Source organism: Perna viridis, chromosome 7 (genome assembly GCF_037379345.1).
Source record: "Perna viridis isolate PV_CMFRI_1.1 ecotype Kerala chromosome 7, ASM3737934v1, whole genome shotgun sequence".
NCBI classification, from domain to species: Eukaryota; Metazoa; Mollusca; class Bivalvia; order Mytilida; family Mytilidae; genus Perna; species Perna viridis.
Genome location: NC_142451.1, coordinates 43704789 through 43717651, shown reverse-complemented (window position 1 = coordinate 43717651; position 12863 = coordinate 43704789). Strand labels below are relative to the sequence as shown.

The 12863-nt window shown below is 30.8% G+C and overlaps 1 protein-coding gene across 29 annotated transcripts in view; it reads left to right on the top strand.

Moving 5' to 3' along the window:
* The window catches only part of LOC148612838 (disabled homolog 2-interacting protein-like), a 119092-nt gene extending 113142 nt beyond the window's left edge, over positions 1-5950 (top strand). For 27 of the 29 annotated variants that reach the window (XM_088594614.1, XM_088594618.1, XM_088594616.1 and 24 more), the window contains 2 exons: positions 338-540; positions 3095-5950. In XM_088594614.1, the coding sequence (XP_088450740.1) occupies positions 338-540; positions 3095-3344 (453 nt within the window). In that variant the 3' untranslated portion in view covers positions 3345-5950. Of the gene's footprint in view, positions 1-337; positions 589-1397; positions 1418-3094 lie in introns of all 29 variants that reach the window. The other 2 variants (XM_088594621.1, XM_088594619.1) reach the window with 2 other exon arrangements.
* Positions 5951-12863: the final 6913 nt, after the last annotated feature.

The window sequence follows — 12863 nt, the reverse complement described above, 5'->3', positions numbered from 1 at the left end:
TGTACATGCATTTATCTTAACTGTGAAACCTGTCTAAACCTGACTGAATAAATCAAAAACCTGTCTAAACTGAACCCTGAATAAACCACCTGTCTAAATTAAACTTAATAAACCCAAAACCTGTCTAAACCAGACACTCTTTGAAGCTACTTCACATTGGTTTTTAACTGTTGAAACCAAACCAAATCTACAGTCCAAAAAATAAAGTTTGGTTTAGATAGACTTTATTGTATATTAAATCTTCTTTGGCTTTTGCATAATTCTCTATATCACTGTAAATATTTTGCATGATTTGGTATAGCAAGAATGGACATAAATATTAAACTTTTCCTTCCAGTATGAGCAAGAAGTTGACTTATTACGGCAACAGTTAATAGAAGCTCAGAAAAGGCTTCAAAAAGCTGAAGACAGATTAAAGGAACATGAAACAGGGACACAGCAGCTTGTCGACGACTGGCAGGTTCGTCTGTCAGAAAGTGAAGAGAGGCTCCGGAAACAACAGGTCCAAAAAGATGATCAGATGAAACAAATTATTCAAAGGTTAGATGATTCCGCATGTCATCGTCCTGACGTCGTCTATTATTTGTGGTGAAATTTCATTTATTTTTAATTCATGCCTGGCTTTCAACTGTAGATCCGCATTGTAGAGCTCTTTGTAGTTTCTTTTGGACAGTGGCTAGTTGTTTGATTTTCATCTGCGTTGAATATCATGAAAGAAATCTTTATGTCATCAGACTTGATTTCTTTCATTGTTATTTTATTCAATTTCAAAAAAGATATTTAATGTGTTCAGACTTAGAAAGTTAGATTCAGTATCAAAATTTGACCACCCAGCTATAGGGGGAAAGTAGGAATATTGACTGACCTTGAAAGTTGAAGGTCAAATTAAAAAAAAAAAAGTTGAGATAACAATCCAAGTCCAAAATATTGATCTAATGTACATTTATTAGTGATATTTATTAATATCAGGCCATGGATTTTAAATAGATTGGACTTTTCAAGAAAAAAATTAAATGATGGGTTGGTTTGTACAGGATGATAATCAAACTCATTATATACTGTCCTTGTCAGCTTCTGGTTGGTAATGGTATCCACCCAGTCCACAGTTTTAACATGTTATGCTTTTTTTAAAAACTAGGACCACACTATATACAGATAATATACATTTAATGTTTCGTGATTTATATTTACTGTTAAGCATGAAACATTTTTTTACATTGTCTAGACAAGTATGCTATTTATCAAAGTGAGAAAAAAAAATTTTAAGAAAAAAATAAGAATGAAATGTTGCCAACACATTAATTCTCTCATTCATTAGGAAATGTAAGAAATATTTACACAAAGATCAATTCTATTTTAAACCAAAATACCGAAACGCTGCCATTCTATAATTTCAGTTGTATCGATTACATAAACGGTAATTAATTATTTTAATAGCATGTTCTCTATTGTTATCTATTTTTAGTAACATCTTATTTTCAGGCATGGAATCATTTTGCATGTCTTTTTTAGTGTATTTTTTATTCAGTTATTTTATCCATATATTTTTGTGCAATCCCCATTCATTTCTTCTCTTCTTTATTCTGTATTCCCTCATTTCCCATCATTCCTCAATTGTTTGATGTTCTATTTTTCTTTTGTTTTGTTACATAAATTTTCTTGTGTTTATTATTATTTTTAACAATAAGGAAAGAAATGCTACATTTGAAAATAAAAACAGCAAGACTTAGCAGGAAACCAAATTTTTAAATTGTTTTAAATCATATTGAAAATTGAAAAAAAAATGACAGTTGAGTTGAAAGCTACAGTGTACCCTCTTTTTTCCTGCACTCCTTTGAATTATGAACACTTAGCAATAGAATGAGATTGGTTTGGTTAATATAGAGTGATAGATCCACCTTCCTTCTTTGTTTTAGTATTTAGTCTACCATGTTAGCAGTAGAATCTTCAGTCTCCTAAAAGGCACATTACTATTTACCATATTTGGATATGCCTATTGAAAGAAATCTTATTGGCTATTTACAATTAAGAAAAACACTGTCATGTCATAAGTTAGTTCCAAGCTGTTACAATCTCGGTCTTGTAGGCATTTTCATAAATTTTTCTTTTCAAGTTAATTTCATATATCTGAGTGGGGTGACATGCCTCTTTGTAGGCTGTTGCTTCTGTAAACTAGCATAATAAACATCTGGCAGGGTGTTAGACTAGAACAAAGCAGGGTCTGTACAATTGGTCAAAGGTTCTCGTCCTAAAACGCATGAAATAATCTGATCTAGGACTTAAAACTACAGTCAATCATTCTAAGTGTCTGCTAGATATCTGTATTAATACTTATACACCAGTAGGCCTGCCATTACTAGGCCTAGAAATTATGTATTAATTGACGTTAGAATAGCTGGTTGGTTCATGGTTCTAATAGATATAATCTATGTCATGAACAACTACTCCACTTTCTATGCAATTGCACAGTAGCTCAATGAGGTTGCAGTATATGTACAGACATATAGGAACACAAAGATATACATGTATATCAATTATTAAAACTTAACTGTTTTCTCTTTGCTTTTCCTCTATAAGTGGAAATCAGTGTACCATAATTCTATATATGTATACATAAATGTGCTTTGCACTTACCCTTTTTTTTTTGCTTCTTTGCTTAACATGGACACTGACAAGGTACTATATGTACATGGATATTTTTTTTAATCTGTCTCTAAAACTTTAGTGATATAATTCAGATGTAGGTCTTCAGATGAAACTAATCACAAAATTTACCTTATGTATTTTCCTTAAATCTCCAAAGAACCATAGCTTATCAAATCAATCTTAAGAAACATTTTTACTTTTGATATATACCATAGGGTACTGAGATAATATCTTATTTTTGTTAACTCTCATTTTCATAGTCACATAATTAAGTGGCTCACATATTTGTTCGTCAAATTCTCATCAAGGTCATTTTTTGTCTTTATTTTAACTGTATAAAAAAACTACTGTGTATTTTGCATATATTTCTTGTGATTGCTTTTTCACATACATATTAATGAGATGGATTTAATCATGCATATTCATGAGTTCTCCTTTCTCTTTTCAGATTGATGATGGTGGAAAAAGAATTGAAGGCTGATCAAGAAGATATGCAAAGTCTGGTTCGACAAAAACAAAGGGTCATTGAGGCCCAAGAGAGGAGAATTCAGACCCTCGACAACGCAAATGCCAAACTTATGACTGCTTTAACTCAGCTACGCAGCGTTTCTCAGTCCAGTCACAATGGAATGTTAGGTCCATTGAGGTCAACAATTATGTCCACTGAAATAGCAGAATTTAAAACAAGTTCATGTTGAACTTTGAACTCTTACTCTAGAGGTTACTTAGATCTGTAAAAAAAGACATTCTATAACAGCATAACAACATGTATTGGAAATACGTTAAATTTTATTGATGGATTGATATGATATTTATGTTAGGGAACTATTGTAATTGTAAATTGTTAAAGGTGCTTATGATGACAAGAATAATACTATTGATGTGATATGGTATCAAGTCAATTTAATCTTAATATAAAAGGGCTTTCAGTTTTGTAAAAAAAATTATGTTCATAAATTTAAGGAAGAATCTTTGATCCTGTACAAATTTTTGTTAATATCTTATTTTGAAAGTTGGAGTAATGAATGTATGAACAGAAGTTCTCATAGAATTTTGACATTATAATATCTCTGGAAGTGTTAAGAAATTAAACATGCAAAGCTGAACAATAAACTGTTCTTTCAAAAGACGTTTGTACTGAAATAAAAGATGTTACATTTATATACCAAAGGATGTAAATTTTTTATCATGTATTTATATTTATGTATACTGGTTCATACCATTATTAGCTATGCTTCTTGTTGAATCCAAATTGGTTCATCAAATACAAAATCAGAATCTTTATTTGTTTAAAATCCTTGTATATGTAGTAGCATTGCTACAACAAATATGAATATGACGACGAAAAATTTGAAAAACATTACAACAAGAAAAGAATACTTAAAGCATTGTAGATTCTTAAAGAAAATTTACACAAAATATGAGCATTATTTTTTAAGTAAAGAGGTATTTTTTTATTGGAAGACTTTTTTTATTCTTTGTTCATGATAGATTTCATGAACATAATTTCTTTTGAATAATACCAAGATCTATTGATCTGTCTTGTCTTAACAACATCAATAGAAAGTGTTTTTTTTTTTTAAATTAGGAATCTAATTTTATATCAAGACCACAAAACTGCCGAAATTTGTTAACCTTAAAGTTAAAAATACTGTCATTACCAATTTTCTTCATTTGAAGAACAGGGATAATGTTAACATTTATTATTAAATCAAATATCATGGATTAAACTAGCCTTTATACATGTACATTGCTGTAATATTTTGAATTATTTTCCTTGGATTAGAATCATGGAAAAAATGTGGTAGAATCTCATTGGTTCATTTATACCTCAGTTTGTGTGTTCAATGTGTATAAACATTATGTACCAATACATGTATTAGTGTGTGTGGAGTGATATAATAAATCGTTCATTTTCAGATCATTGTGATGACACATCTTGGAAAGAAATTTTAACTCTTGTACAAAACATATTTTCCAAGTTTCAAAAATTATTTTTTAAAAAATGTTACACAAAAAGAAATATCATACTTTTCTAGAAAATGTTTCAATAAATTTATATCTAGTTTAGCTTGAACACCTTTGAACATGTGTTCATAATGGTGCCAGGTGTTTAATATTTTATTGTTTTTCATAATTATTAATTAAAAACACTGCCGAGACAAGTGCTAAATATAGTAATATATTAATGTGCATTCTGTTTGCTTTCATATAATGTGCATTTGTATATTGTAATATGGAATTCCTACATTTAAGCAGTATTATATTGATATTGATGATGCTGAAATTTTGAGTTTGTGTTGTAAGGGAGATCATCCAGAAATTTGAAGACATCTCTGGTTACTCAAAATCAATAGGCAAGTCCAGTCTTGGAATGACATAGATTTTATCTGACCAAAAAAGGCAAAAAAAACTATTGCAATAACATCTAGTATTTAAATGTGATTATTTACCATGTTATATTCTAAGTAAAAAAAAAATTGTGTAATAAAAAAAAACTTAAATGGAGAAGAAATTTTGAGCTCCTTTAATTTCTAAAGAAAGTTTACTCTAAGACTGGACTTTGTATTTCATGGTTGTGAATTGTGGATTGAGTGAGATTGTAGTTGAGGTATTGGGTTAGGTACTTGAATCATCATAGGTTTATTTACCATTGTTATGTGTGTTACAGGGATTATGAAATATGGAAATTTAAAGAAAAAAAAAGGAGTGATAATGCCCCTCTGTAAATGTTATACATCTATTATAAATTAATCATAACTTTCTGATTCTTCTAAATTTGATTCTGAAGAAATATTTTACATTTGAAACCTATAACAAATTTTACAATTTTTCAAATTACCTTTTAATCAGTTTTAATGCACATTTAATTTACGAAAACAGAACACCTATCTAATTAGAACAAATCTGTCAGTCCTGAAGGGTGGTGAAGACACATTTCTCCATATTCAGTATCTTCATATATTTGTTCAGATAATTTTCAATCTTGTGGCAGCTCTTTAAATATAAGTTCAGATTTCCCTTACTGAAAAAAAATAGAAGCATTGATAAATAAATGTATGACGATACAAGTTTGCACTCCGTTGTGATGGGAAATTAATTTCCCCAAATTTTGTGCAATATTTATTGTCTTTGCAAACTTGTGTAGGCATAACATGTTTTGTTAAAACATCCTTGTAATATATGCAAATTATAGTGCTGTAAAGTCTAGATGATATATCCTGTACATAATATTGTTCCGATCAGAGTAGCGAGAGACTTATTGTACTTCAAATAATGGCGAAATAAAATGGGATATTTCAAACATTTGTCTTGTCATTTACAGCATATCAACTTTCATTTTTGTCCTGCCTGCAACAAAAGTCTCGGAAGGCAAGACTTATGTTCTGCTTTTCTGGTGATAGTGGCCACAAACTAAACGTTAAGTTTTCTGATAAGTTCATTTAAACATGAACCCCTTGTGCTAGGTCATTACCATCATTGCATCACAAATTCATGCTTATACCCCCACAGCCTTGGTAAGTTGACTTAAAAACGTTAATGCCAAAAGTTAAACATTGAGGTTTTTTGTAGTTCATGTAGACATTTTTATTTATCTTTACTTAAATTCCTACTATCTCAGTGTGATGCAATAAAAAAAGCAATTAATCTCAGCTAAGCACATTTTTGTCATTCATAATTTCATGTTATTTTAAAAAGAATTTTTCACTTAAAGTATTTCACATCTTTAATTTGTCAGATGTTCCAATTTCTTAGTCCTTTCCTATTTCATAATTTTATATACATTTACTCATCAAACATGTTGTAATTATGTGACCACTTTTTATACCCTGCCACTGGAAATGGCGAGGTTTTTTGTGATGGCCTCAAGAAAAGTTTAGTTCGATGGTCATCCATCTGTTGCCTAGTGCATTTTGTAGTGGTAAAACAAAATGATAATTTTGTTATTTCATTTTATTGTACAAAATATGTAAGCAACACAAAATAAATAATATTTAGCAAACACATCATTATATTGACAATATCGAACAGGCGAGACTAACCTTTGTGATAACAGTTTATTGACTATTAGTGTTGCTTTTTAGTGAAGGAGGTTACACTTTTAGCCCCCTCCTTCCATTTCCCTTAGCTTCATTCACATGCCAAGACTTACATTTGAAGTGGTAGCTAAATGAATTAGTTACTGAATGCTGATAACGTTGGATTTTTAGTTGAACTGGTTATTATTATTTTGACAGAGTTACAGCCCCTTGTTCATTTTCAGGTTATCTGATAAAATATTAAATTGTAATAAAGACATCTTGGCAGTTTAACAAGAAAACTTTGTATATGTTGTGGATGACAAAAACAAAAACCAGAGGAATGGAATTTAATAAAATATGTTTCATATACATGCCAGTCTAGATCTAGTTCCATTTTCCTTACCGGTATTTTCTATGTAGAACTATTGAAATCTGAAGACTGATCTGCATTTATTGCTTATTTCAAGGATCTAAAAAGGCTACATAATAATGCAAAATTTTCTATTTGTGGTTTTCATAAAACCTTTATGCTTTAGAAATATAGATCTGTTATTTTCATCTGTATTTTTACACAGAAATATGTTTTGCTTTAAATACTGAACTCAGCCATCTGTAAATGACTAAGTTTCTATGCATTATAAATGGTATATTAGGACCCATTCTTGTGTAATCACAGTCATGTGACGAGACTTAACATACCCTATTACCAGCTCATGTTTACAAGAAACAAAATCATCCGAAGTTTTGTTTTTATACGCTTGTCTTTCTAGAAGGGACATAGTATGGTATTCAGTTCTTTGTCTGTCAGTCTGTATGTCATCTTGTAATGTTGTGTTCATATTTGGTCCTCCTGTTTAGTGTTCAACCGACGTATACATATCTACATGTAGCTGCATCATGCAATGCATGTTATCTGAAGCAATTTGGACATCATTAAAAGAACTGCAATACTCCTACAGAATGAATAATACTTTGTTTTACATACTCAACTGAGACGTACCACTAAACAATATTGTGTTGCTTGCTTTAAGTTTATTTTTATTTGGTATTGTTTGTCAAGGATTTTAACTCCTTGTGTTTGTCAAAAAATCTTATTCCAAAAATATTGAACTCAGAACTATTGCATAAAACTAGGAAAGACATTTCTAAAATAAAACAATTAAGCATGAACAAACTGTAAAAGAGAGTTTCTATTTTCCAAACCACAAAGGCAACCTATACAAATACATTGTTTTTCAACAATATTGTAATATTCTTATAAAGTGACAGTAATTGCTAATGAAACACACACACAAAATATGAATAATCCACAAAAATTATATGATGATAACCTAATTTATCAAAGTTAGTATATGAACTAAAAACTTCAGAGAAAAATTGGACAGCAATAGGAAATAAGAAAATGTATAAACATTTTATAGTTTGAGTCGCAGGTACAGAATTCTGGCGAAAAATCCTTCATCAATAATTCAACAAAACAAGTTCTAATCATTTGACCAGTTTAACTTTTAAGGGTAGAACTGTATTATTTTGACTTATCTCAAGTCAATTTAATTTAAGTATTTTTAGTTTTTTTCCCTCAAACTTCTTTGTTTGAGGTGAAAATTTTACATTTGTTTTATGCTGGAAAAAAGAGTTGTCTTTCTTACAACTAAAAAGTTGTTTAAATACGATAACACCCGAACACATCCGAAAACTTTCTCCCGCCAATTATTATCGTTTGTTGCTGTGCAGCTCTTTTTGTAGACAGCTTCAGTTTCACTGACCAAGTTAAGTAAAATGTAAGAAGTATTAATCATATTCCAGGAGTCGTTGCATTTTAACCAGACATTTATAGGCACTTGTTGGTATCACAAATTATGCGACAAATATCTGCCAGGGTTTGGCCTTGGGCACACTTGTCCATGCTGTACGTATTTGACTTAGTACCTTAAATTTGGTCCATCTGATTTAAAGCCACCAAAATTTGTTGTGCAGAATTAGTCAATACTGTAATCATGTAAGCAGGTCCCAAATTATTATGGACCTTTATAACTGATTTTAGGACCTAATATATTTATTTATTTCAAGAGGTCTGCATTCTGAAGTTGAGTTGTTCAGGTCCATAAATAATTTTGGAGGTCTTATTTTTCAGATCTCCAAAATATTTGTGGATAGTAATAGCTATGAGTGAAAAAAACTCATTTTCCCGTTAAATATTTATTCCGTCTAAAACACTCCCATATATTAATTTTTGTAAATCTAAAATATAAAGATCATCAGTAAATTTCATTTTGAGTGCAAATGTACTAGAAATAGAAAGGAGTCAATACAAAAACATAGAGAGAAAAAAACATATTTGTAACTCATGTGATAGTGGGAACATAGAGGGTGAATATCGTTTCTTCTCGGTGTGCACCCACTACACACCACAAAGAAATCAATACAGAATGAAATTAGACAACCATAATTTAATTTCTTCATCAAAACCTCACCTCACACAAAGAGACATGGCATATATATATTAAACAGTAGCTCTGTAGAAATACTTAAAATAACTATCAAATTCATGAATGAATGTTGGAATCTAAGGTCAATTTAATTTAACAGAAATTATATTAATATATAAAGTTAAAACTATAGATTAATCGATTTTGATCAGATTTACACCACTGTTGCACCCTGGTGATTAATTTTTAATTTATATGTAATGTGTATTACATTGTTCTGTTTTTGTTCATACCATAACCATTTACTGTAAATGTGTTTGTGCAAATAAAATCGTCTATAATTGAAACCATACCCAGACTCAGATGTTAAAAATTACAATTTTCTACTTCAGTACAAAATCCTGTTAGTAAATTACTAACCCCCAGTTAGGGAAATTGTGCAAGAAAAAAATAGTTCACTAATAGTTATATTCAAACTGAAATAATTAGAAGGCCCTGCTAAGCTTTATCCTGGAACTGACTGCGGTGATTTAGGATAAGTTGAGAAAAAATATTCAGAAGGAGACACGAATTGTCAAATTTCTTTTGGGGCTGGGTTTTGGGGTGGGGATACATGTGCATGTATATTACCATAGAAAATCCATATTCAAACAGATTTTCCAATTTTGGCGTGAGCATAGGCTGCATGGTTACTACACCCAAATTGATTGCTTGTTGAAATATGTTAATACAATGTCTTAATTCTGCAAAACAAGCACTGTTTTAAGTACAAATGAATTTATAACATTTAAACAAACATCTTTACATTTAATATCCTGGCAGACTGGTACAACCACAAGTATGATTAGTGCTGATGATTTCTTTGACATGACATAAAAGCAAAGTTCATGACCTCTTAAATTATCTCCCTTTAGAATGTCACAAACTGAAATATCGTTATGTGTATACAAAAAGGATTAAGATGACTTTTTGATAACCCCCGAGAACTCTTTGTAGAATTATTCAATAGAAGCCACTTAATCTTTTTAATACTATTATTTTGAACCACCAGATTTATTTTTATTACGTTTTAATGGAGAATGGGGTCAGTTACATTGTACCATCTATATTTCATAATAATATAGATATCCTCAAAGATTCAAGTTCACCTTTGTCTGGAATGAAAGGATGAAAGGCTATTGAACAAAAATGAAAATGTTGGTGTGAGTTTAAATTGATATTGCAAAATTCGAACAATGATACGGCATAGAAGAAATATTTAGGAAAATCATTCATTCAAAATTTGAAAATAAGTACGGAGACCAATAATGTACTAAAAGACTTGTGACAAAGGATCCTTTCTTTTGATGTAAATTGTATCAGTGATATTGTTAGTCCTAAATTGGCTCCAAAATAAGGCTAAGTTTCCCAATTAGTGAAAGAAATGGCTAAAAATTGTCTCAAATAAAAACAATTACGTCCTATTTGGTAATCAAAGTACAGGTAATCTGTTCAATAGTACCCAGATTAAATGTTTATGACTTGTGTTTTTATCCTCTGCAAGAGGATTTTTACTACAAATTTTAGACTTGGTACTATTGTCCTAAATTTCCAAATAAAAAAACACATATTTTCCCAATTAATATTATTGGATAGACCAAAAATATCAATATCAGGTATAAATAATGAGGATGTTAAGTCAATCACACAAACATTCTTTTCAAACTTTACTAAAAAAATGTAACAGTATCATGAAGTTACGTTTAAAATGCCATCAACTATTTATTCTGCTAAATAATAAAACCAACCTGCCTGTCCTGCAAATAGAATGGGGCTGTGTTAGACAGTTATTCTTTTGTTTTTAGTCCCATTTTTTGGACAGTGAAACCGCTGTCGTTTCTTCCTAGATGTAAGCAGATTTCAGATGTTAGTTTTACAGGTACATGTAGCCTGTACCACAGCTAATTTGTCTTTATTTGAAACCATGCACTATAGTTAAAGTCACTATGGGGTATTTCTCACTATCTTCGGTCATTAGTTAAATTTTAAATCACATGTAATAAAATGATATAATCTAATTTCTGAATTTAAATCTTTAAGACTAGTATTTAGACATATTACAGCATACATTACACACAAAAGTTTAAAATCACATGTATTTTTTAGTCCATCAGTCTTGATGCTGTAGTTGATGGTCCAACCAGGTTGATGTTTGAGAAATGGGTTGATATTCAGAATCTCAGAAGGTTCTTGTTGGTTTCCTAGTAGTAAGTACAAACTATCTCAGATAATCACTTTATACTCTGCTTTTAAGCATCAGGCCTTTAATCTCAACTTGAAATTTTCCTTAAATCCCTGAATTTTTCTTTAGTCATCAATTTTATTTGAGTTAGTTTCTTATCTCTTTAATTATGTGTCTCTGATAGTCCTTAAAGTGTAACATTGAAAATTCCAAGACTTCCACCATGGAATCATTCAGCAGATCTTTATAACCACCCAAAATACATTTATAAGAAATAAGATTTCTAAATCACTACCAAGGATTCTTTTTATGATCAATCACTTACTGTAATTAATAAAAAATTAGTTCATGATATATGATTCAAATATAACTACATGTATCACTCTTCATATGTATTAATCTATTAATTGTAAAGTAGACACCCAATTGTTTCCAATGTTTTGAAGGAGATAGCATGTTTGTTATATGCCCGATTTGAGGTGTAAATGTGATCATGGTGGATATCTGTCCATAACTTTTGTCCACCCTGGACTTGACTTTTTATGAGCAACTCGGCGGGTGTTTCTAGAAAAGCAGAGGACGCTTACCCTACCAGTGCACCTGGTCCATGCTCCCAGTTTTTAGTGGAGTCTGAGTTGCTCATTTACTTTTGTTACTTTGTATGTATGATTTTAGTTACTTTATGTTCTTTGTTGTGTATGTCTATTTTCCATGTCTGGTCTTTGTCCCTGGATTACATTCTTTTGATTACCGCTATAACATTGGTTCCCTTGATTACTCTTATACATTATAGATACCTATCACAATAGACCCTCTTGTGCTAATGGTGGGGTAGTCAATGAACATGCATAGAGCATGCTCAATACACTTCCATGAGGAAAATTCTTTTGTTCTACCAAAGCCCTACCTCGCGGAAGTGTAAATTGAGCATGATCACCAACTTACCACAAAAGGGTCTATAGTTAGATATTTGAGGGAGTTTACTTTCAGACGGAAGCGACGTCAACTTCCTGTTTGATGACTTCATTTTAACCTTATGGTTACTGGGGTCGGGAGTGGATGGTGTCCTATTATTGAACTTTGCACTCACAGTTTTTATAGATACAATATGTTTTCATTTGATCGACCAAATATTAGAATATTTCTTTTACTTCATATCAGTGTAACCCATTAATAATGAGGACCTGTTTTCTGCAATCTTGAGTGTATTTTGATGAAATGAACTTCCAGAGTTTGAAACCATTTAAAAAAGAAAGACATTCTTTCCACTGAATGGAAGAGTATCTTTCCATTTCAACTTGCCAAAATAAAGTGGCAGGTTAGCAAGCCCAATGATTTACCTTCCGTTGGGGAAGGACCTGGTTCCCTTGCAATTGGGAAAAAGAGCGTGAAAATTTTTTATTTTGGAAAAAATCTGTATGCATGAGGGGAAGAATTATTTTTGTATTATTCTACTTTAAAAGTAATTTCTAATGAGAACTCCCGATGAGTACCATTACCATTTCCATTGTGTTGATGAGGACCACAAATATGATATAGTAGAGT